We start from the raw sequence: 26,378 nt of genomic DNA on the forward strand, positions 1-26,378 counted from the left end.
GATTCTGCTCCTATTGTCTTGTCTTTTTCCTTCACTGCTGACAGCTTTTACAGACAAGTACATAGTGGGCTGCTCATATTTAGAAAGTCATTTTTAAAGTATGTTCAGTATGAAAGAAAAGCAAAATTGTAAACTAAGTTATCTTGTCCCTTGCCAGACAAAGTATGGCTCCCCATCTCCTTTCACTACATTCCTCTAACTTGGTTAAGTTGTTTGTTTAAAAAGTCTCAAAGCCCATCAGATGGTATTATGTGAGAATTCAATTGGCATTATGTAATGTGACAGAACAGAGTAACCAGAAAATGTATTTTATAAACTCCGCAAGAATAAAGAGATAGCTTACCACTCTCCACCTTAGTCCCACTGGATCTGTATAACATGAAAGATAAGCAGCCCTGTCTTGTCTCATGCCAGAAAAATGGTTATTAAAAACTGTTCTTGGCAGTGTTGGGGGTGCAGGGCTGCACACACTAAACCAAAATAAAGCACCTTGACATACTGAGTATTTTAAGCTGAGGTAATTTGAGAAACTGCATGTGTAAGAAAGACTTTTCACCATCCCTTAAGCAGGTCATAAAACCCTCATGTGAGAGGTGCCCTCCCTACACATCTTCATCGCCAAGACACTGAGAGGAAGGCAAGAAAATAGGCCTTAACTGTTTCCCCCAGTTTACTACACTCAGTTCATATCCTCTGTTATCTTGTCACATTTTTCCTGTTAATGTCAACCCTTCATCAAACCTAGCATTAAAAATTCAGGTTTAATTGCTTCTTTGGGTCTTCATTTCCTTTTGAAGTCTCCCCTCTCATGTAAAACTCGTATTTTAAAATAAAAATTATATGTTTTTATCTTGTTAATTTGTATTTTGTAACAGACTTTTGGCCTAGCACTCAGAAAGGTAGAGGACAAAGTTTTCCTTCTTCCCTAGAGCTGAGTAGCGTGTTAACAGAAAACAAGGGAGAGGCCTCCAAGGGTTGAAGGAAAAGCATGTGAACCAAGTTAATGCAACTGCTTTCCACAGGACTGAGAGAATCAAAGAATATATCCTCTCCAGCTGGCTCCACTGAAGATCCCAGGCCTACCAAAAGAGGCTTTGCAGGTGTGTTTGGGGACCAGGTAAGAGACTGGTGGGAAGGAGAGGCGGCTGCTGGGGAAGCCACCCGCCCTCTAATGGCCATAGAGGCTCAGGTAAGGGGGACCAAAAGAGTTCATCTTTACCTCACAAACCTCATCTTTGGATACCAACACACCTCCAAATATTTGCAGACCCCTAGGAAGAGAGAAGGCAAATCCCTAAATAAAGGAATGACGATTTTCCATCCAATCTGGTAGGTGTCTAATTTGATTCCATTCTTTAAAAATGCAAAACTATACCATTTGTATACCTCCAGCATGGGACTGCAAATTATACTCATTATTGTATACTTTAACTGATGTCACATGACTCATATTTGAACTAAGTTATTTAAATAAGTATAGTAACCCAGGCCATTAGGAAGATATTAATGTCTTTTTAACTGCATCAAATAAAAGATCCTCCTTCTCCTAGTGATCTCTCATTCCTCCTAACTCTAAGAAACATTGGGAACTAGTTTATTTTACTGTTGGATTCTGTAGAATAAATTATGAATTCACCTGCCCTTCAAACAAGTTTTACTTAAGACACATTCCTCTACCTGTGTGCTATCTCCTATAGGTCCTAGACTTGTAGGTAGCTCTCTCTCTCTCTCTCTCTCTCTCAGAACTGCAGTAATGGTTTGTTTTCTTGGGAGGAAATGGAGCCAACTCCCCACTGAGCAGGGATCCTGATGCCAGGCTCAGTCCCAGGAGCCCGGGATCTTGATCTGAGCAGAAGGCAGACGCTTAACTGACTGAGCCACCTAGGCACCCTAGAACATTCTGTCTTTTGACAACTTCTTTAAAGCATATTGAGGATTTGATGTTCTGCCAAAATACGTATTTTAGTAATGATGGCATTCATAGTTCTCTTAAGTAGGAGTTGCCAATTTGCACATAATCTTTTGAAATTTCTCAATATTCCTTTTGGTTTTCTCTCTTACTTCAATGGCTTTTCCACAAAGGACTTTAGGAGCTTACTGTACTCTCTCCCTTTTCAAAATAAACTTCTGTTTTATTAACACATGTCATTTTGGTGGGTCCCAAATTCCGGTTAAGTCATAATGCCTCAGGACTATAACTCCCCACCCACCAAATTCTCTTCTTTTAGTGTCTCTTGTTTCTTTTTTTTAGGAGGATCTTTCTCCCATTAGAGTAGGCTCCATCCAGTTTTAGGGATGAAAATGTAAAAGTGTCTCAGTGCCTTCCTCTTGATCCACACTGTCCTAGTCTATTACTCTGAGAATCAAAACACTGAGAGGTATCATGACTGATGTCCCCTGTGATTTTTGTGTCCAGACCAGATCATTTGCTACATATGCTCATTTTGTCCCCTTGTAGGCAGTATCCCTAAGCAGCGACCTTTTCTAGTCAGGGCAAGGCAAGCTTTTTCTGTAAAGAGCCAGAAAGTAAATACTCGTGGGCCATACAATCTGTTCCAATGACCCATTCCTGTCACTAAAATATAAAAATATATACACAAATAAATGTGACTGTCCTCTCACAGAAAGTTATTACAAAAAATGTTTTCTGATTGTGGTTTGAATGGTCATTCTCCAAATTCTAGCACAGATTGGGCATGTTGAAAGAGTGCATGATGAATTTTCATTACAGTCAAGTCCCCATCTTCTGTAAATACCCTTTGAGCCAGAAACATCTGCTTCCTGTTGAGACACAGAAACTGAAGGGACCCCATAGAAAAAGCCATTTTTTTTTTCCTTTTGCTCCAGCTTGTCATTGCTAGGACCTGCACCCCCATTCCACTCTACACATGCCTTGCAACACAAATAACACAGGTCCTCGTTAAAGGACCAAGACATAATGCTAACTTTGGAGTCTTCAAGCACAATAGTTAACATTAATGTTCTCCAAGACCACGGACTCCGAACACCTTGACACCAAGAACCCTGGCTTCAGGGAATGAGTACCTTATGAAAAGGACACTTGGACCCTGTCTGTCCTTTTTCTATTTCTTAAATGCTTAAGTTCACATGCACCAGACCACAATACCCAATAAAAATCCCAGACTCAAAGCAAAGACAAGACTCATGCTCTTTTCCTTCCTGAGTCTCCAGGATGTGCTGTCCACATTTCTCTCATGTATTACATATCTTCAGTAAACTCTTTTACTTCCTGCTAGCTCATGTTTGATTTCCATCCTGCATGAAGTCAAGACCCTCTTGGCTAGTCCCTTTCTTGGGGTCCTCCAATAGACCTGCATGGATCACTGTTATAAATCCTTTGTATCAGTTTGCTAGGGCTTCTGTAACAAAATCCCAGAAACTGAATGGTTAAACAATAGAAATGTATTATCTCCATAGTGCTGGAAACTAGAATTCCAAATCTAGGTGTTGGCAATTTGCCCATCTGAAGGCTATGAGGGGTGGGTCCTAGGTTTCTCAACATGACATGTCAATGCCTCCGTTCATGTTTACACATGTTCTCCACACATGTCTGTATACCTTTCTGTCTCTCTCTTTAGTTCTTTGTCTTATATAGTTCACATCCTATTAGGGCTCACCCTAATGATCTCAGTTAACCTTGAGTAAGGGACAGGTGGGGTTAGGTAGGGAGAAACAGATAGGGGGCTATGAGTCAGGCTCACAGAAATCCCAAAAATGTGGAGATGGGGGAAACCAGAAATAGGGGAACAAACCCTAGGCCTGTGAGGTCTTTTTTTTTATGATAATCACCTGTGACCAACAAAGAATAACCAGACTCCCTAGGAAGTAAGCCATAGAAGGCAGTATCACTAGTTTTTGTTCAATGGTGATATCAAAAGATTATGTTAAAAGGATTCTTTTTATTTATTTGACAGAGACACAGCAGAGATAGAACACAAGCAGGAGGTGTGGGGGAGGGAGAAGGGGCTCAATCTCTGGACTCCGGGATCATGACCTGAGCCAAAGGTAGACACCCAATGGCTGAGCCGTCCAGGTGCCCCACGTTAAAAGGATTTAAGTTCACTGGTTAGCTTTCTATTAAAGACCAACCCTAAAGGCCCTCAAGGAGACCCTGCTGGGATCCCTCTCACTCTTGAGAGCTTTTTTTGTATCTTTACTCAATAAACTTCTATGGCTTCACCCAGCTTTACCCACTCTCCTTTGTCCACAAGATTCACTCTTGGAGTCCGTCAGACCAGAACCTAGTTCTCCCGCTTCCCACTTCAAAAGACTCCATTCTCCAAATTGGGTTACATTCTCGGTACTAAGTGTTAGAATGTCAACATATTCTCTTTTAGGAGACACAGTGCAACTCATAACATCCTCCTTAACCAGAAGGTACATCTGGTTAAAATAGGCCTCACTTACCTCAGCCAGGCATTAAATCAAATGGTGATGGCCATTTGTCTGAAAGTCTCCTTTCTTCTTAAAGGTTGCTGTTCTAGATCTCATGATTCTGGAAGTCACTTGATTGGTTCTGAGTAACATTTTACAGCAGCAAAAATGTCCATCACTCTAGACCTTATGTTCTTACTTTTTTAGTTTATTTATATGTTCTAAGGTGAACCCAGGAACAGTTTCATTTTTGCTTCTTAAATATAAACCAAAATTTCAACATCACTTTGGATTTAAAGTTTCTCCCATCCTCAACTCAGGGCTGATCTAATTTAAAAGTTTTGAAACAAACAATATGTCTATTGTGGGGTTTTTTGTTTTTTTTTTCCTTGTTCTTCATTGCTGTTACCTTCAATCCCTCCAGTGGAGTGAGGAAAAAAAAAAAAATAGACTCAGGAAAACATTAATCTGGCTTTGGTGCTTTTATATTATTAGTAGCTCTTTCCCTTAGAACATACTTTTTGTGGGTCCTTTACAAATTCTTTCTCACTGGAGTCCTGTGCACTCTAGCTAGTAACTTTGATCCTACCTGCTACCACTACCTTCCACCTCTTGATGTCATGTGTCAAGATTTCTTTCTGCTAATGTTACCATAAATCTTTTCCCAGGTAGGGTCTTCTTGAAGTGATTTAAATTCTGCTACTTTTCAGTGGGGCTAACTTAACTGAAAAGAAATATGCCCCCTTAATATAGTAATTGATGGTATGCTAATGAAGCTACTTTAAATTTTGAGTTTTAACTATTCTAAAGTCTTCAGTAAAGTTGCCTTCCACAAATAAATATACTTTGCATGTTTGGAGCATCCAATTAATGTTATCAAATTTAATTTTTTTTAAATTTTTTATTTGACAGAGATCACAAGTAGGCAGAGAGGCAGGCAGAGAGAGAGAGAGGAGGAAGCAGGCTCCCCGCAGAGCAGAGAGCCCGATGTGGGGCTCGATCCCAGGACCCCAGGATCATGACTTGAGCCAAAGGTATTGGCTTTAACCCACCGAGCCACCCAGGTGCCCCAAATTTAGCCAAATATTAATCCAATTGCAAATACATTTTTGGATACCAGTATCAGCTGTTTTCTTTTAAAGAGATAAGCTATTATCTATTTTAAAATTATGCATATGTGGGTATAATACTTTTTAAACTAGTTATGATAATCTACTCATGAAATGATAGTTTAAAACATAGATATATAAAAATAGATACTCGTGATCTTTTATGTACTAGTTTATCATAACAGGAGCTTTATAAAAATATAGTGCCTAGGCTTGATTCAGAGACTCCAATTTCACTGGTCTGGTCTGGGACCTAGATAGATCCTTTTAAAATCTTTCCAAATAATTCCATATATTGCCACATTTCAGAAGACCTGGCACAAGGCCCCTTATTAAAAACCAAACCAAACCAAAACTGAGATTTCTCAAGTTTAACTGAATTACTGAAGGTCACAGAAAATACCTTACTTTTAACTTAATATAGCAACTGGTTATTATAATTTACAATTTAATTATACCATTTAAGGTATTTTAAGACTCAGGAATAAAACACATGTGAAATCATTCAAAAGCAAGGTTAGCAGAGTAATTATAAAGTAATTCTATTTTTTTCTTATTATATATAAAGAGAAAAAAATCTAGATGTAATCCTCTAGTTTGACTGAAATACAAAGGTAAATCCCAAGAATTTTAAAAATGACTTATTTATGTAGAGTATTTTCTAAAATCAACTATTTGTTTTTTATTTTTCTTTATTTTTTTAAAGATTTTTATTTTATTTGAGAGAGAGACAGCAGGAGAAGGGGAGGGATCCAGACTCAGAGGAAGAGGGAGAAGCAGACTCTGTTGAACAAGGATCCCATTTTGGGGCTCTATCTCAGGACCCTGAGATCACAATCTGAGCCAAAAGCAGACACTTGACTGACTGAGCCACCCAGGTGCCCCTCTTTTTAAAGATTTATTTGAGAGAAAGAGCACTCATGCACAAGCAGGCAAGAGAGGCAGAGGGAGACAGACTAGCAGACTTTCAACCTATTGGGGAACCCTACCTGGGGCTGGATCCCAGGACCCTGAGATCATGATTTGAGCCGAAGGCAGATGCTTGATAAACTGAACCACCCAGGCACCCCTCTAAAATAAACATTTTGTGAGAAGGAAGTCAAGTATTAATGGTTTTGCTTATAAGATAGCTGTGTATATCTTTCTTATGTATGCCAAGGGGGTACTATGTGCACATTAAATGGGAGTGTCAATATGTGAAACAAATCTAAGTATTTCCTTTCAGGGGGCACCTAGGTGGCCCAGTTGGTTAAGTGGTTAAGTGTCTGCCTTTGGCTCAGGTCGTGATCTCAGGTCCTGGGACCCAGCCCCATATCAGGCTCCCTGCTCAGTGCGGAGTCTGTTTCTTTATTCCTCCCCCTGCTTGTACTCCCTTCTCCTTCATTCTCAAATAGATAAGTAAAATATTTACAAATAAATAAATAAATAAGGATTTCCTTTAAGCATTGCAAATTCCTTTAGTTTATTCTATATAATTTTTGTTATCAGATTATTAGATATTTATTCATTAGAATAAGATAAGTTTGCTAACATATTCACCTTTAACTTAAAAAAATTCCTTCTTATTTAAATATATTACTTTTAATTGATGTTTTTATTTTAAACAAGAAAATTCCACATCCTGCCTGTTTCACTTCAGAAGTGGCTAAAATTTTAACATAGTATTACTGTCCATTTGATTTGTTTATTATTTTAAAAAAGAAATTTTGTTCTCGGGGCGCCTGAGTGGCTCAGTGGGTTAAAGCCTCTGCCTTCAGCTCAGGTCATGAACCCAGGATCCTGGGATTGAGCCCCACATCGGGCTTTCCTCTCAGTAGGGAGCCTGCTTCCTCCTCTCTCTCTGCCTGCCTCTCTGCCTACTTTTGATCTCTGTCTGTCAAATAAATAAATAAATATTTAAAAAAAAGAAAAAGAAATTTTGTTCTCAAATTTAAATTAAAGAAGAAAGGAAAAATTTTAAGTAGATCCTCCTTGAAGATATACAATGTTTTTGCAGATTGGTGAACATGAAATTGTTGATGATTGTATTATCATCAGTAATGGAAAGCATAGAAATTCAAGCTGTGTTTGTTTATGTTTTAATTATTTGGAACTCTGGTAATGTCAAGAAGATTTTAAGCAGATAATATGAATTTATTGGATAAAAACTGTCTAATTATAAAGTTGTCTCAATCTAAATACTTGTGGTACTATTATGGTGGCTTTTGGTTGTTGTTATTCTTGTTGGAAATACTGAACTGAATCTTGGCAATTTGGAATACTGGGTACTGGGATTGATGCTTAAGTCTATAAATCTGAGACAACAGTCCTCTGAGGAACTAGGTCAAAATTTTATAAATAAATTATCTCTAGGGGCACTTAGGTGGTTTCAGTGGGTCTTGATTTTGACTCAGGGTCTTGGGATCAAGCCCTGCATTGGTTTCTGTGCTTAGCATGGACTCTGCCTGAGATTCTCTCCCTCTGCCCTTCCCTCTAATCATGTACATGCTCCCTCTTAGTCTCTTTCTCTCAAATAAAGAAATAAATCTTTAAAAAATAAACAAACAAAATCTCCAGATGCAAACCAATGGGAGCCAAGACTTAATCACTTTTATTACATGACACACAGAGTACTGCATTTCAAAATTCCCAGGGACCAGTTCTGGTTCTGGTCATCAGAATGAAAAACTAGTTTGCTAACATAATCTTTAAAAAAAAGAAAAGTTTTAAAATAAATGTTCTTTCTTTTAAGTATAATTTAAATATTTTTTTCTTGAACCACACAAAAACAGTTATTGCCTTCTACACTACTTAGAGAAATTTAAGAACCAATTTGGCTTGGAGTACATTCTGACACACTGAATGTAACTAAAACGAACTGAGTAGCATTTTAGAATCTGAGGAGTTTGAAAAATAAATGATAGTAAGTATACCAGGCAGAAGAAAACCAGCATTTGAAAAACCACCAAACTGGCATTGAGTTTCTTGTATTTTCCTTATACTTCTGAGGAAGCTCTCAGGGCTTGTTTTCAAAGAGGGCCAGAAACTCCAAACCATGGAGTGAGTGTGAGCTCTAAGAACTCTAAGAGAAGCCCACTATCCCTATTTCTGGTCAGAGTTGTAGAGAGAATCACTGAGGGGCTGAGAGAAAGAGTGTGAGGGAGAAATCTTGTGGTGTTTCCTTTACTCTTTCATTTTTCTGTTCTCATTCATGGTCACCACTAGTCAACCCTGTGACAGTGGTGGCAGTTATAGTGACAGTGGCTGCACAGGCACCCAAATCATGGAGATTGGAAACACTTTTCTCTAGCCAAAGGAGGAATGGTTCTAAGAATGTTGGATTAACTCTAGTTGTTTGGTTCTCTCTGTCCTTTTGCTTCTGGGCACCAAAGGCAAGCATAGTCATAGGAAGTGCACTAAAAAAAAAAAAAAAAAAAAAAAAAAAGGTAAGTGAAAGTCTCAGTTTTCTAGGCAGAGGAAAATGAAGATGGGTCCCTAGGAGCAGGGAATTGTTAGGTCTACTGAGAGCTTAAGAAAATGATCATATAAAGTTGTATATGAACTTCTGAGCTTACCCCTGCCTAAATGGATCTAACTCTAAACAGTATTACTAACAAAATTGTCAGAACGGACCCTAGATCCTAAATTGGTGATGTCATACACACAGGACAGATCCAAGTAACACTGGGACCACCATCCACAGGAGGGGTATAGGAACTTGCAAACACCTTATCTGGGTAGATTGCTTGCTAAAGCAAACCAAAGGAAACAAGGAATATCAACATTCATGATACTATTTAAAAAGACAAAGACTTATAAGGTAATATAAAAATGCCTAGAATCTAAATTTATTCAACATAAGAACCAGAACAATCTCAATCTATCTTAATAGAAAAGAAAATCAATGGACATCAATCCCAAAACAGAGATATTAGAATTATCGAAGACTATAGGTAGCTATTGTAATTATAATCCAAGATGTAAGGAAAGACACTTTGAAGTGAATATAAACCATTTAAAACGAACAAACTGAAAGATAGTTTCAGCAGAGAAGTAAAGTATTTTAAAAAGAAATAAACTGAAACTTCAGAACTACAAAATACAATAAATGAAAATGAGAACTTCCAAAGGAAAGACACCTGAGCAAATGGCAATGACAAAGGAAAGAGTCAATGAACTTATAGGCAAGTCAATAGAAATTACCCAATTTATACATCAGGAAAAAAAAAAAAAAGAAATTTAAGAAAATGAACACTGAACACTGTCTCAAGGATACTTAAGGCAATACCCAAGGATATATTTGTATTATTAGGACATTGTAAGGAACGGAAGAAAGAATGAGATGCAAAAAAAAAAAAAAAAAAAAGTTTTAGGAAATAATGGTTAAAAACGTCTTAAACTGGTCGAAAATGAAAACGTATACACTTAAAAATCTCAGTGAACTCTAAGGAGGATAAACTCAAATAAATGCATTCCCAGACACATTATAATCAAATTTCTGAGAATTAAAGACTAAGAAAAAGTCTTTAAAGAAGTCAAAGAAAAATAGCCCTTTGCTAATTGGGGACCAATAATTCTAATGACTAGGAGTTTCTCATCAAATACCATGGAGGACATAAATAAATAAAATCTTTAAAAATCAAAAACAAACAAACACTATAAAGGACAAAAACCAATGGAACAAAATGTTTAAGTGACTGAAAGAGAGGCATCTGGGTGGCTCAGTCAGTCAAGTGTTGGGACTCTTGATTTTGGCTCAGGTCATAATCTCAGGGTTGTTAGATCAAGCCCTATGTTGGGCTCTGGACTGAGCATGGAGTCTTAAGATTCCCTCCCCCTCTGTACCACACCCTCTCCCCACCTCTACGCTCTAGCTTTCTCTCTAAAAGAAAACAAAAAGAAAAAAAAAAGAAAAGAAAAGAAATAGTAAAGGAAGGTCTTTAGGATGAAAGGAAATAATACTGGAGAGAAATGTGGACTTTAGGAATGAAGGAAGAACAACAGAAATAGTAAATATCTAGGTAAATGTAAAAGACTATTTTTTCTTCCTTAATATCTTAAAATATACACAATATACAGTTTTAAATTTTGAAAAGAATACAATGGTAACATTATCTGATTAGGTTTTTAGTGTTTGTAGATGTAATATATATGACAACTATCAAGTTAAAAAAATGGTAAAGAAAACTATATAATTAGACACTGGTAAGTTTTTTACATCCTTTTTTTACATGATAAAATATTTCTAAATCAACTAAAAAGTTTTTAATATATATTTAGTATATACTAATTATTATTAACATAATATACATATCCTGTAAAGTTTAATTATGAGCATTTTAATCTCTAGAGCAACCATTAATGCAAACAAAAATTACACAAAAAAATTATAATCCAAAATTCATTATATAACTTAATGTGATATAAAAAAATCATATGATCAAAGCAAAAGCAAGAAAGGCAGAAAGAAAGAAATGAGAAAATGGTGAACAGAAAACACATAATAAAATGGTAGATCTAAATTTAAACTTACATTAAAACATAGTCTGAAACACACCATTTAAAATTTATTGCCAGAATGAACTAAAAAAAGAGACCTAACTATATTTTGTCTATAGTCTATTTTTCAATTGTAATGATATAGATAGGTTAAAAATTAAAAGATGTAAAAAGATATGCCAAGAAAACACTGATGAAAATGAACCTAGATCAGTGTATTTATAACAGATAAAGTAGACTGCAGAGAAAACAAATTACCAGGGATAAAGTAAAACATTACATAATGAAAATGTATCAGTTCAACAAGAAGATATAACAGTCTCAAATGTGAAAGCATTGAACAGGGAGTTATTTCTCCCAGTTAATGGTTTATTCAATGAATAATGATTTCAGGTTTATTCAGTGAGTACTTAAAATATTTCTTGAATCTCTTTTTTCACTTCCAAAGCATTTACTTGGATTTTTACAGTTCCTTTTGGATTTCTGCAAAAATATTTTCATCATTTCCTTAATTCTATTTGTGCTCTCTTCAATATGATTGTACCTTGTTGATGAAGTGATATTACTAATATTAATAAACAATTTCATGGATCCAAGCTGAAGTATTTTCACAGCTATGTAGAAACGCAGAAATTTCAAAAATTACATCAGCGGGGGAAAAAATCCATGTGCATGTGCGTGCGCGCGCACACACACACACAAACACACACACTCTTTCTAATTCTTCAGTGACTATGCTTTTGTTTGCTGTGTCTTTGCTAATGCTGTTCTCTCTGCAGGATAAGACCTCACTGGCCACCTCTACCCTAGGGTCTGCCTAGATGGCGTCCACTCACACACACAGAAATACTAGTCCCTGCTTTCAGGGAGCAAATAGTCTAATACAAAAGAAAAGACAATATGACAAGTCCTTGAAATTGCAGAATACAAGTGCAATGAGAAGTTCAGTGTATCAACAAAATTAAACTTTTAACTGAGAAATGCCCTTATTTGTTGTTCTTATAGAAATAAAATATATGTCATTATCAAAATCACATAGTCATAAATATACATCTTCTTAAAGCTGGATAAAGCCTTTACTTAACATGCTAGCTTCCATTAAATAAAGGATTCCAGTTTATGCTGAAAAGCATACTGTCTCACATTTTGTTCACTGATACCTCATGCTTGTCACTAACTCCTGAGCCTAACAATAGTTGAACTGAAGAGGCTCTATTATTTTACACGGAACCCCTGGAGACAAACTCCAGCATGGCAGTTTTCTATGTCAATTTTGTCTAACAGGATAATATCACAGAGTCACAGTAATAGTAGATCTTATTTGGATAGCATTCAATTTAACTTATTAAAGTTGGCTGACAATTTACTCATCTTTCCCAGGTATGTGATAAAATGGAAAGGGAATATTTGAGTATGAAAAGAACAGTGATGAGAATACTGTTGAATTAACTTTCTAGGCCCAAGATGGAGCTGCTTCTGCCTAGTCTGGCATGTCAGCAAACTGAAACTTATGTAACTTTCCTATGCCTGTTATGTTCTGCATGACTAGAAAAGCAGACGATACTGTCAGCCAACCCTTGAATGCCAAGCCAATGGTGAACTCTATACTTATTTCCTTATTCCTTCTTCCCTCAAGCAAGTCTGAGTATGGCCATGACAAATAAGATTATTTTCTACTTCTTTCTTCTTTGTTCTTTATTTTTTGTCCTATAAAATCTTATTCCCTTCCACCCCATTTTGCAGTTCCCTGGACCCTAGGGAATAGAAATTGCCAGCTTTATGAAGTGGTAGATAAAGTTTGTATCATCTAATTTGTTTTCTTTAACCATTTTTTAAAAACTTCTTGTGTAAAGATATTCTCGAGTACAATTTACTCCTAAATTGACGTTCTCTGATTTAATGATCTTCTATATAAAACAAAGCAGGTTTGGTAGGTGACCGGCCACTTGGGTGTGGGGGTGGAAAAGGGGAGTAAAGAATTGAGTTTGTGATGATGGTCATCAAACTACACACACTTACTGAATTGTGCACTTAAAATGATAAATGATGTAAGTCAGAAAAAGACATACTGTATGATATCACTTATATATGGATGTAAGGGCCTACTTAGCCAGAGTGACTCCATCTCGGTTAAACAGCCATTTTGTTGTTTGTGGAGCAAAACTGAAACTGACCTCGCCCCCCCGCCCCCCAGAGGAACTTACTTAAAAACAAGTCTGGGAAACCAGTAAAATATGGTTGACCAGTCCCTGATAACAGAGCCCAAATACAAGGACAGGTCAGGTCAGATGGAGATAACGGAGCCCAGAATGCAAGGACAAGTCAGGCCAGGTGGAGACATCCAATCAGTAAAGCACACATACTATCTCCCTAACAACTAAAGAATGTAAACTCCTCCTTTTGGGTGCCAAACTCTGGCGCCAATTCTGACCAGAGTGATAGGCTAGTTCAAACAGCTACTATAGGGTAAATTGTAATTCAATTGGCCACCCGCGTGTGACCTAACATGACTGTGCAGCTTTCTCTGTGTGTTACAATCTCATTGGCCACCTGTATGTAGCCAGGCTCAACCACATGGCCTTTGCTCTATAAAAGCTAGTCTGTGAGGCTGGGGGTTTTCTCTCTCTCCATAAGAGATGACCCCGACCGGTCGGTTTGATTCTCAATACTGGCATGAAAAAAAGCTTTGCTTGACCTTCGCTTTGTATCAATCTCGCTCCTTTGATAATGGACCCCATCAGTGGAATTAAATAAATGATGAATGACTAAACGATTGAATGACTGACTGACTGGCTGAATGAATGAACACATAAACTGAACTCAGAGACAGAGAACAGATTAGTGTTGGTTGCCAAAGGTGCCGGGTGAGAGGTAGGCAAAAGAGGTCAAAGTAGTCTAAAGGTACAAACTCTCAGTTTTAAGATAAATAATCCTGGAGTTATCTTGTAGAGCATAAAACAAAATGGCATCTATGGTATGGTAAATCACAACTCAGTAATTTTTTTTTTTTATTTAAGCTCTATGCCCAGTGTGAGGCTAGAGCTCATGACCCCAAGATCAAGAGTCACTTGTTCTATGACTGAGCAAATGGCCAAGGAGTTTACTAAAACAAATTTCAAACACTGATCCAAGATATGCAAATTCAAACACGGAAAGAAAAACTTTTGATTATCAAATGAGCAAAGATGTCAGTGAGACACTTGTTTATTTCTGGGAGAAATATAAATATAAATGGAAGGCAATTTGGACTTTTATAGGTAGGTCATAAAGAAGGCAGACGATCATAGGGGAAGAGGGGGAAAAAAATGAAACAAGATGAAACCAGAGAGGGAGACAAACCATAAGAGACTCTTACTCTTAGGAAACAAACTGAGGGTTGCTGGAGGGGGGTAGGGGGGTGAGGGGATGGGGTAACCGGGTGATGGACATTGGGGAGGGTACATGTTATAATGAGCACTGGGTATAAGACTGATGAATCACAGACCTGTACCCCTGAAACAAATAATGCATTATATGTTAATTAACTGAATTTGAATTAAAAATAATAGAAAAAATAAAATAAATAAAATCCAAACAACAACAACAAACTTCGCCTTGTATCTCTGCCAAACCAGTATATCTTATGGAACTATCCAATATTCTCTCAAAGATTTAGAAACAGAGATATTCCAAACAGGAATAATTTCAAGGAATTTAAACAAGTCCTTTCCAATATTTATGTCTTGCATGTTCCTTCCTTTCTTCTTTCCTTTTTCTCTGTGCATGCAAGTATGCATGTGTGCGTGTGTTTGTTATTTTAGGGGTATGGTCTTTAGAATAATGTTGAATATATAAGTGCAATACCAGGGTGCCTGGGTGGATCAGTTGGTTGAGCAACTGCCTTTAGCTCAGGTCATGATCCTGGGGGTCCCGGGATCTAGTCCCACACCAGGCTCTCTGCTCAGAGAAGAGTCTGCTTCTCTCTCTGACCCTCCCCCTCCTCATGCTCTCTCTCTCTCTCTCTCTCTCAAATAAATAAAATCTTAAAAAAAAAAGTGCAATACCAGCTGAGTAAAAATAATTTTGACCCTTTACTCTAGCAACATCTCAAAAACTACCTAAGAGTTGGGAGGAAAAAACCTTATTTTGATAAAACTTTCTCTTAGAAACCCTGAGCAAACATTGTATTTATTGGCAGAATACCAGAAAAACCCCAGGTTGTACCTACAGCCTTTCCTTGGAATTTTTTAAGCCTATATTGGGAGTCATGATCCTTTCATTTGTTCAAAACTTGTTTATTTATGCTCTTTGTTTTTCATTATTCAGAGTTACTAAAGAACATCTTGTTCACAGTGTTATGCAAATTAACTTGAGAGGCAATATCATTTTTAGATGTTCTTGGAAGGTTTTATTAAGAAGGGAAGTACTAGTGTTTTGATGGATTCTTTGGGGCCAGAGGAAATTTGCACACCATCTGCCTCTGAGCCTGGTGAGCCTTGTTCCCTGGGCTCATCTTCACTTCTGCGATCACGAGGTTCACTTCCTTATGTCCTTCTTGTTTCTGCTCAGGTGTCATCTCATCAAGGTTTCTTGATGAACACTATTTGCACCCCGGCAGTCCTCAGGACGCTAAAGAGCACCACCTGGAGTAGGGTATTTTTCACACCGTTTCTAAGTTGATTTATTTTCTGTCTCCTTATACTAGAATACAAACTCAGGGATGTGACAACTCTTCTCTTTAGTTCACTGACAAACTGTTCTGAGAATAGCATCTTGAACAGAGTAAGTGCTTAATAAATACATATTGAAAGAATGAACACTTGGCAAGTAACAAGCACCTAGCGGGAGTATAGTGGGAATAAAAATGAACGGTTTCAGGGCGCCTGTGTGGCTCAGTAGGTTAAAACCTCTGCCTTCGCTCAGGTCATGATCTCAGGGTCCTGGGATCAAGCCCCGCATCGGGCTCTCTGCTCTGCGGGAAGCCTGCTTCCTCCTCTCTCTCTGACTGCCTGCCTACTTGTGATCTCTGTCAAATTAAAAAAAAAAAAAAAAGAATGAACGGGTTCTTCTCTCTGTGGTACCATCCTTAGCGATCTAGAACAGATGAGTGGGGTCCCCTCAGAGTCTATGATTTAGTAATTCTGGTTTGGGACCCAAGAACCTGCACATTCTAGTAAATTACCTGGTGATCCTCTTTGGGCTGGTCAGGAACCCACAGACTTTGACAAAAACAAATTTAGAAGGACTTTGGGGGTTAATGAAGACAAATTTTTATATCATTCAAAACTATTATTTGAACAAATTATTTAGATTCTTTATTGAATCAGTTCATTTTCTTCCTCTTTACATTTCTTTAGGAATCAGGAATTTATCCTAGATGATAATTTTTATGTTATTTCCTATTGAATATCTAATTAAAACAAATGTTATAACCATAATCAGGATTCTAGAATCAACTCAGTCTAATGTAGTGATTATATATATAATACATATAATGCTGTCTTTACCTGGGTTCGGATTAAATTATCTCAAAGGTTAGTAGAAGAGTCCTGTATTGAGCCAGTATTAAAAATCTCTATTGGTGGGGCACCTGGGTGGTTCATTGGATTAAGAAACTGCCTTCGGCTCGGGTCATGATCTCAGGGTCCTGGGATCGAGACCCATGTCAGGATCTCTGCTCCGCAGAGAGCCTGCTTCCCCCCTCTGTCTCTGCTTGCCTCTCTGCCTACTTGTGATTGCTCTCTGTTAAATAAATAAATAAAATCTTTAAAAAGAAAAAAAAATCTCTATTGGTAAAAAAAAAAAAATCTCTATTGGGGACATCTGGCTGGCTCAGTTGGTTGAGTGTCTGCCTTCGGCTGAGGTCATCATCTCAGAGTCCTGGGATCAAGTCCCACATCAAGCTCCTTGCTCATCAGGGAGCCTGCTTCTCCCTCTGCCTGCCTCTCTCCCTGCTTGTGCTCTATCTCTCTGACAAATAAATAAATAAAATCTTTAAAATCAATCAATCAATCAATCAATCAATCAATCAATCTCTGTATTGAAGTTAAAAGTCCATTATATTAAAGGGGCAAGGAAACTAACATTCTGGACCTGTCTTAGGCTCACTTAACATAATCTCATTTTCATGCTGGGAAAGTCCCTACATATTTTGGAGCAGCTTTTGTCTTTTCCACATGGAGGACACTGGCTAAGAGGCTACTTGCTTCTTAAACTCTCCCAGCTAGGTAAAAGTTAGAGCAGGCGGTCACAGCAATCTCAGACCACCGTGCCCCCAACCCCAGGACAAACACAGTGAATTTTGCTCATTGGGTTTCGAACCCACTGTGCTGGAAGAGATGGATAGAAAGCAAAGTTCTGAGGCACAAGAGGACTGTGGAAAAGTAACTAATTCATATTTTGTTGCAACAAAACTGACTCAGCCTGAGGTTGAAGTCATGTTAATGAGTCTTAGGTTCAGTAACAGAGTAAGTGATACATTCAAACAGGGTTTTAACTTTTCATGTACCCCTTCATTTCAGTATCAATACTTGGTATTCAGGGCTGAGCTCTATCTCAAATATGATGGTATAATATAGGAGAAAGTCACCTTAAAAGAAGACAGACAGACAAGACAACCGGAAATTCCTAATGCATCACTTCTCATGTGCAGGAAGTAGTCCTTGCTCATAAATGTGTATCTAGATGTGGCCATTATTTAGCTTCTTCTTCCAAGAGAGCCCAAGTTGCAGCCACCCTAGACCACTGGCCACCTTCTCTCCATACCCCCCAAGTGCTGCTGTCATATTTTCTCTTCTCTCTGTGATACCAACATCTGTCCTCGCGGGATAGGTTTTGTTAGTACTTTTGTTTGCTTACTTTGCTATGTCTGCTTTTCCTATTACTCATTAAAAGGAATAAAACAATTCTTTCTAAATCTTGAGGAAATTAAAACTTTCAATAAATGTCATAAAGTTCTAGAACCCTAATTCTTGATTTATAGTTCTTGGTGCCTGTGGAGAAGGCCACCTAAAGTTTTGTGGCCCTCTAGGCTTCTGCTGTGGTCTCCCATGTAGGAACCCATCAGATCTCCCAAGTAGCCTATGGGCTGGAGAGCACATCAGGGCAGGGTCACCAGAGCAGACTTGTCTCAGGTGGGCCATGGGGATTTCAGGGGACTTTCCCCTGTGTGCCATACATCACCAGGAAAACTTCTCTCACATCACTGAAAGAATATCCCTAGACTTACCTTCCTCATTTTTCACACACAAAATTCTTTTTAATCCCTTAAGATTTAAATCAAAGTGCCCTCTCATTCTAGATTCTAGAAAGACCTCGATTTTTTTTTCTGTGATATCAGTTCCTTTCAGTTACCCCATTTTATTAGGTCCTAGAACTGTCATTTATATCAGTGTCTACCTCAATTAATATTAAGCACCTTTAAATTGGATACAGAGCTTTCTCTTATTTTATCCTTCCGTAATTTCACAGGGTGCCTTCCTGAGTTACATAATAACATATATGCCAAACAGGACAACTATGTGACCCAATCTCATTTTAAAATCATATTAGCTGATGCTTTTGGATTATGAGTATCCAAAATTATATCTGCCTCATTTAACCTAAAAAAACCTGAAAGTTAAACTGGATTATAAAGTATCTGAAAATAATTTTGGTGGATCAATTCTGTTCAACCTGGTAGTCTTTTTCACTGATGTAAAATGGAACAAAGTCAGATATTTAGAAAAGCTGCTTTTTTATATTTGTGCTGTTTTTTAAAATAGGACATCCCCCAAACTAAGAACAGAGTCAGCTTACTGTATTATTTAAAAGAAAAAAAAATGCAGTATTGCATTTCTTAGTAATTGATTGTTTCTTTTCTTTTTCTTTCTTTTTTTGGGGGGGAGGGGGCAAGTCATATACATGCCATCTTTATAGCACACAAAGATGGTTATTCACATAACATCTTCTTAATATACTCAAATCCCAAAATAATATTTCCTCTAAGACAAATATCATATTATCATAAACTAGGCACCACAAAATAAGAGATATTCTAATACTGTATTGAAAGGAAATTGTTTTGAGCTCTAAGTGCTTAGAGAACAAGTAAATGCGTCTGCCTATAATTTTCAATCAGTCACTCTATTGTTCACAGAAGTAGATGACAGTATAAAAACCCTGTAAGTATTTTATTCAGAAGAAGAAAAGGAACATAAAGAATCTGAGGCTTAGGTAGGCTGACAGGTTGATTTAGTAGCACCAGGAACTTGCTGTTTTTCAGACATAATTACAATACCTCTATTATGTAACAGAACAATGATTTCAAGGATTTATGATAAACACATGCAGTAGCAAAAATAAATTAATAAATTAATTAAGAAAAATAAAATCCCTTTCAGTGTTCTTACCTGCAGGTAGATCCTGCATTTTGGGGATATGAAAATGCTCCTTGAAGTGCCTCAGCTTATCTTCCTCATCAAGGTGGAGGGCGACTCTCTCATCTGTCGGGTGACATCCAAGTTCAGATGCAATGCGTTGCACTGTGTCAGCTGGTAACTCAAGAGATGAAGGCTCCATTACAAGTTGTTTCTCTAAAAATGAAAATAAACAATTAAAAATAATTTAGCCACCATCATTTTTTTTCTGTAGAAAATTAGCCAAGCCTTTGTCTTAAATGAGATTCTCATCTTCCCAACCTCAGAGTAATATAATTAATCAAACAGCATTAAGCCTCATGCTTGAGTTTTTCTCATGTATGAAATAAAGAAAATTATAGTAACTTGGGGATGTTGAAAGACATGTAGGTAATAGTGATGAGGACAGAGTAAGGGCTTAATAAATGTTAGCTCTTTCTATTCTTATTTCCTGGAAAAGGGCCCGCATTAGTGTCTTTCAAACATATATAAGTTCATCACCTTTTCCTCTAGATGTCTTACTGGGGATAACAGTAAAGATGCTTTTGTAAAAGTGTAGAGAAACAGTAACCCACCTAGCTTATCCTTCTTCCTATCCCACTTTCATTATTTTACTCCCAGTGGTTCTTGGATCACTGTTTTAAAATTAGGCACACATATACAACAGAACCATAACAAATTCTTCATTGTGAATAAAAACAATATTGATTAAAAAGGTAATTTTACTTTAACTAATGTTAATACTTTTTGCTATGTGAGGAGCAAAGAGCTTTTCTGGCTACCGATAAAGAGAAACTTCTCTTTCAAAAACTATATATTCCAGGACCACCTGGGTGGCTCAGTTGGTTGGGCCTCTGACTTCGGCTCAAGTCATGATCCCGTGGCCCTGGGATCGAGCCTCCCAGCAGACTCGTGCTCAGTGGAATCTGCTTCTCCTCCTTCTCTGCTCCTACCCCTGCCCTGTGCACACCCTCCCTCACTCACTATTTCAAATAAATACATAAAATCTTAAAAAAAAAAAAATCTATGTATTTTCCATCTTAGAACAAAGCAGGACCCTGTGACATTTTCTGAAAACTACATTTTGATCTGTTTAATCATTTAAAATTTCTCACAATTTTGGAAAGGAAGGTTAATTTTCTGGAGGGGAAAAAGTAACAATAGAAAATTAACTACATATTCTTAAACTTTATCCAAACTTTCTTTATATTGATTTATTTATATTTCCCAAAATTTTAGGTTTTTTTTGAAATTGAGCAAGAATAGTATCAAGAGGAAAAAAATTTCTCAGGTAGCGTGATTTACAAATTTATACTTTTGGGGCTCCACTCATGCATTCCTCTATTCATTTCTCTTTCTACGAGCACTTGTGGAACACCAACCATATCTCTAAGCACTGATGAAACAGCACTGTGAAAGATGGTACATAAGTAATTCATTTGTAGACCTTACTTTTTAGTGGAAAATGAAAATTTATAATTAAATAATGTAATTTCAGAGAGTTTCAAGAGCTATGAATTAAAAAAGCAGAGTCATGGGATGGAGAGTCACTAGGGTATGGAATGACTTCCTCAGAGAGAGGGTGAAGTGCATCTCTCTGAGGCAGGGATCTACGTGCATATCTGATTCATGTTATGGAATCGAACATGTGAAGACCAGGACCCGAAGATGACAGAGAGTACAAAGATCCTGCGGTGGGGACAGGCTGGCCTGTTCAGTTAATGCAGTATGGAAATTAGAGGAAAAGGAGACACTATGAGGTAAAAAAGGCAGGGCCAGAAGTTAATTATGAAGAACTCTGAAGCCAGTAAAGGGTTTGGATATTTTTCTAAGTTTAATGGGAAATTGTTGGAGAGTCCTGAGTAGAAAAGTGACAGGGCATAATTCTGCACGAAATAAAAATCATTTTTTCTGCTTTCTGATGAGTCAGAAGGAGTTGGAAAAGAGAGGCAGATTCAGGCTATTTTAGTAGTTTGGGTGAAAATGATGGTGGATTAAATGTGATGAGGAGAAAAGCAGAGAAGTGTGTGGATCCATTAAATATTCTAGAGAAAAGGCAGATAGATTTTCCCTGGATCTGAGCAAACATGTTAAAAGTGGTGCAGTAAGAAACACCTAGGAAAGAAAAATTCTGAGGAGGGAAATCCAAGTTCTATTTAGGATATACGAAGTCTGAGGTAAAAATAACAAACTGGCTATTGGACCTTTGGGTCTGTAGCTCAGAAGAAAATTAGATCACAAGATATAAGCTTGATTATTTTTCAACTCACAGACTGTACTTAAAGCTTAGAAATCCTAAGAACTACCTAAAACTAACAGAGATGAGCCTCTTAAATCTCAAATCAATCATCTGTCTTCTACTCACCATCTTCTTCTCTCCTACCCCAGCCAACACACCCAGTGTTAGGCAATGAAGTGTTGCATGTCTGAATGTTATACCATGCCGGTAAAACAAGCATACTTCCTATTCTACAAGCTGGAATTCTTCTGCTTGTTCATTTGACCTCTTCGTTTCTCAGTTGCCAGGGATCTCCCCTCATAAGCTTGCTGTTCTATTATTCTCAAACAGGATACGGAGTTTGATTTGAGCTTGTTTTTAGCTTTGATAATGGCTTCCAATTGCTCCAATCCACGTTTTTGTGCAAAAGTCAATGATTTCAACATTGGTGTTGACAGTTCTTTCAATATCTGACCATACTTAGTTATTAGTCTTTTTCACAAAATTTCTCTATCTCTGCGGGTTTTTTTCCCCAGGTCATTCCCTTTGACTAAAATGTTCTACTCCCCTTTCTACATATTCACATCCCTAGTCACCTTCAAAGTTCAAACACTATTTGTTCCCCTCCCACGAGGCCTGTCATGTTGTTTCAACTAAAAGTAGTTTTTCCTCCCCTGGATACCTGTAACACTTAAGAGCACACCTTAATTCATAAGTAATGTCTCCTGTCAGATACTGTATTTACTTAGATGCCTCTATGGTTGGGAAAGCTGAAATACGTTGTCATACCATACCATAATCAGAATCTGATTCTGCACGGGTTCCCACCTCTTGCCTTCTGATGAAATAACCTGCTTTCTGAATAGAGATGACACTGTCTCTACCACTTGACATTATCAATTGCCTGGTCACAACTGACTAGACCCCTTCTAGACACTTGACTCACTGGAAACAATGCACTGTTTTGTCAATGGTCTGTGAGTGACTTGCTATGAATGCTTTAGCCAAACAGTCATGATGGTGTTTAGCTGAGCATCTAATAAATTCTTTCAGGAATCTAGCCAGGAGATAGTTATTTATTCAGTTGGAAACAGGAGCAACAATTTTTTAAAACTGTAGAAAGCAGTGTAAGACGGTTGGGTCTAGACGGAGTATTGTCATGAGTGACTCATTTTTTTAAAGTCAAACAGAACCACTGACTGTTAAAATATGAGGTGATTTCAGAAGCAATTATGAATTGAATTAGTTATGCAATGGCAGGGAATGGGACAGCTCTATCTCCTGAAAGGGGAAGGACAAACTAGTCTGGAGAGTCACTGAATCCTTCCTTGCAACAAACTGTATAAGGCCTGGAAGGTCACCTAGAGATTTGGCGGTCCTGAGAATCCCACGAGCTGTTTTCTGCCTATCAAGCCTGTTGTTACTATAAACACATTACTCACGGTGGCTTGATGGAGTTGCTGATCTACCCTACTGAACTACAGATGTTCTACCTGGAGGCTTAAATGCTGTTTAATTCCATCCATCCCCGAGCAGTGGCCTTTAGGTTGAATGTTCCCCTAAAACAGCAATTTAATAAGAATGCACAAAATAGCTTGAATTATTCCACATGATTAATGATTATTCATAAAGGGATGCCCTTCTTACTCTAACCACATGAAATTAATTAGAAAAACATTTTCAGTGACACTAAGAATCAAGAGATCTTGCCTTATATTTAGGAATTTTGTTGGAGAGTCAGATGAGGGTTCACTGGGCTTGACTGTAAATTCTGAACAGGTTACCTAAATATACAGGTTAATTTGCTACCATCATATTCCCAGTAAAATCCAACTTTCTTTGTTTAAAAAAGATACTGGGGGCACCTGGGTGGCTCAGCTGGTTAAGCAACTGCCTTCTGCTCAGGTCAGGATCCTGGAATCCCAGGATCTAGTCCTGTGTCTGGCTCCCTGCTCAGTGGGGAGTTGGCTTCCTCCTCTGACCTTTCCCTATGTCATGCTTGCACTCTCTCTCTCTCAAATAAATAAAATCTTTAAAATAAATAAAACAAAATAAAGATATTCATATTAATCATTAGTATTTTTATATCTGTTTCTTATTTAATCCTCCTAACAATCTTGAGGGATCAGAGTAATTTTCTTCTACTTCCAGACCAACCTCTGGATCAACAGATTAGAAACACAGATTAGAAACAAAAACGTTAAGAGGAGGATAATAGAGTCCACCGTTTGGGACTACACGTCACTTGAGGAACGGAGTCAAACCATGCTTGTCTTTGGCATGGCACATGGGTAGAATGCACAGAACAGAATTCCTCCCCTCTTATTTTATTTGTCCTTTGATCTTACTTTATGATTTTTAAAAAAATATTTCTTTGGCTCATTCTCTTTTTTTGCTAACTATATTATTATTATTTTTTTCAGTCTTGTACTCCATCTGCAAAATACAGCAGGCAATGAATCTAACTACTGTTTTAATCTTTCCAATCTAGTCCCAGCCAGGCAGAGGTTAAAATAAAGAGGCTGGTCTCACTTCTGGGCATCTTACAGCCCAGATGTCACAACCTCACTGGCACAGATACTGAAATACGTGCTGAGGAAACAGAATTTAGGAGAGAACACCCATGGTTTCACCTGCCAAAATGCACTGCCAATGCCAGAAGTGAAGGCAATCCACAGTGACTGACAATACCTGAGTGCCCTCACTCCAAGGAAGTAATTTATTAACTCAGAGTCCTTTGTGGCTTTATTCTGCACTCACCCTCCCAGCCCAGACAATTAATGGGCCTCCTGTAGGTTTACCATTTGCAAATAAATGGCCATGATCTTGCTCTTAAATAAGAAAAATCAATCCAAGTTAAAAAAAGAAAAAAACTCCAAAATTTATATTTCACATGTTTAATTTTGGTTTTATTAAGAAGGCTGGGGGTACCTGGGTGGCTCAGTGGGTTAGAGCCTCTGTCTTCAGCTCAGGTCATGATCCCAGGGTCCTAGGATCCAACCCTGCATCAGGCTCTCTGCTCAGCGGGGAGCCCGCTTCCCCTCTCTCTGTCTGCCTACTTGTGATCTCTGTCTGTCAAATAAATAAAATCTTAAAAAAAAAAGAGAACATTTATTAAGAAGGTGGGCATATACACACATTTGTTTTTAAGCAAATCCCCTAACTTTTCTGTGCTGCAATGTTATGTAAAACTAATTTAAGTTCTATTTTCTTCAGATGTTCGTGATTAGGATCAAATGAGATGAATTAGGTAGATTCCTTTATAAAGAGATGAAAGATATGCCCATACTATCTTTCAAATGTAAGACCTTGTGATGGAAATTGCCATTTTACCTTCAATTTAGCTTTTTAAATTTTGTAAGTTGTGTGTCAATGTTATCAGGCAGCTATGACATTAAAGCTAAAACTTTTATAAAAAATTGGTTTTCATGGAATCATGGAATTGAGGATCTTCTAGTCACCTCTGCGTCTAAGGTTAAATAGTTAAATAAATGACCATGACTACCCAGGGGTTAATCTTTACACAGTTTCAGGTTTCATGACGAAATGAGCAAATTACACAAGAGTTCAAAGTTTAGAACATGGCAAAGCAGATTATAAAGAAAAGTGTAAAGCTTTTCAGTGAGAAAGAAAGAAAATGCTATTTAAATACACGTGCACAAAGCAGTACTCTTTAAATGTATCATTGTTCACTGTCGACACCGCATATATCATGTTCAGCAACCCATTAATAAGATCAACGCATTTGTTGTAATGTTACTACCTAAAAAACACCCCACCCTCCTCAAAACAAAAGCAGGAAAGAAAAAGAACTTTTTTTTTTTAGCCATGCAATAAAAGTGTTATCAACTCTCCTTTCTTAGGCAAATATTTCATAAAATGAAAGGGGAAGAAACCAGGCTCATGAAATAGACATTTTTCACTTCTCCAAATAAGTACTGAATATGACTCAGAACACCATAAGACAAATGGAATTTCCAGAAAACATAGGACCTAATATTTATTAAAAGACCTGAATTATCTAATCTTACCATTTAAACTCAACTACAGAATTAACTTCAATTAGTCAAATGTAATCACCTTTTACTAAATGAATTGCACAGTGCTACTGATGGCAATACACTGTTGAAGATCTCTATTTCACCCAACATTTTAGTGTGGGAGTTTGTGCATTAGAGGATTGTGCCATTTCTATAAAGATAATTTGGAGAAATAAAAAGAGAAGAAATTGGCAAAAGAAACCTCTAAAACATTGTAACAAAGGTTCTAGCCGAGAGAATTTTCCTTTGGAAAAGTCAGTGACTATGTATCTACTTACAGTGTATTAACAGCGCCTCTGTGCTTACCAGCTAGGATTCCGACAATGGGGTCCACAGTTCCCAGTCTCCTACTTAAAAAAAAGAAGAAGAAGAAGAAAGAAAAAAAAAAAAAAAATCTCTCAAGTTTTCCTGGAACTTACAGGTCAGAACTCAGGGTGAGAAATTCAGGGGACTTCTGCTCAGATTCTACCCTGTGGGCAATTTTTGAGCTAACTTTAGCTCCTCCCCTCTTTCTAAACTGATAGTGAATTCCAGTCACTGCCAAACATTCAGCAGAATGATGCTCCTACTCTTTCAAACAGGTGGTGCTTCTTTACTGCACAGTCCCCTAAGCAGCTCTGCCCTTCAGGCTCTGTCTTCCAACACTTGGAACTTTGGGAAGGAGAGCTATATCCTGTGAAGATCCCGCCAACTACATACAGTATCCTTGTTTGTGTGTGAGCTAAACCAATGAGTTTGCCCAACAGCTTAGTTTCCAAAATTT

At 37.5% G+C, this 26,378-nt stretch overlaps 1 protein-coding gene across 5 annotated transcripts in view; it reads right to left on the reverse strand.

The window, feature by feature from the left end:
- KYNU (kynureninase) overlaps window positions 1-26,378 on the reverse strand; it is a 122,552-nt gene that overhangs the window by 78,148 nt on the left and 18,026 nt on the right. For 2 of the 5 annotated variants that reach the window (XM_032856133.1, XM_032856137.1), the window contains exon 2: window positions 19,352-19,534. In XM_032856133.1, the coding sequence (XP_032712024.1) occupies window positions 19,352-19,534 (183 nt within the window). Of the gene's footprint in view, window positions 1-19,351; window positions 19,535-25,921; window positions 25,963-26,034; window positions 26,149-26,184; window positions 26,204-26,378 lie in introns of those variants that run through there. The other 3 variants (XM_032856135.1, XM_032856136.1, XM_032856134.1) reach the window with 3 other exon arrangements.

This window comes from Lontra canadensis, unplaced genomic scaffold (assembly GCF_010015895.1).
Source record: "Lontra canadensis isolate GAN:19392208 unplaced genomic scaffold, GSC_riverotter_1.0 scaffold11, whole genome shotgun sequence".
NCBI lineage: Eukaryota > Metazoa > Chordata > Mammalia > Carnivora > Mustelidae > Lontra > Lontra canadensis.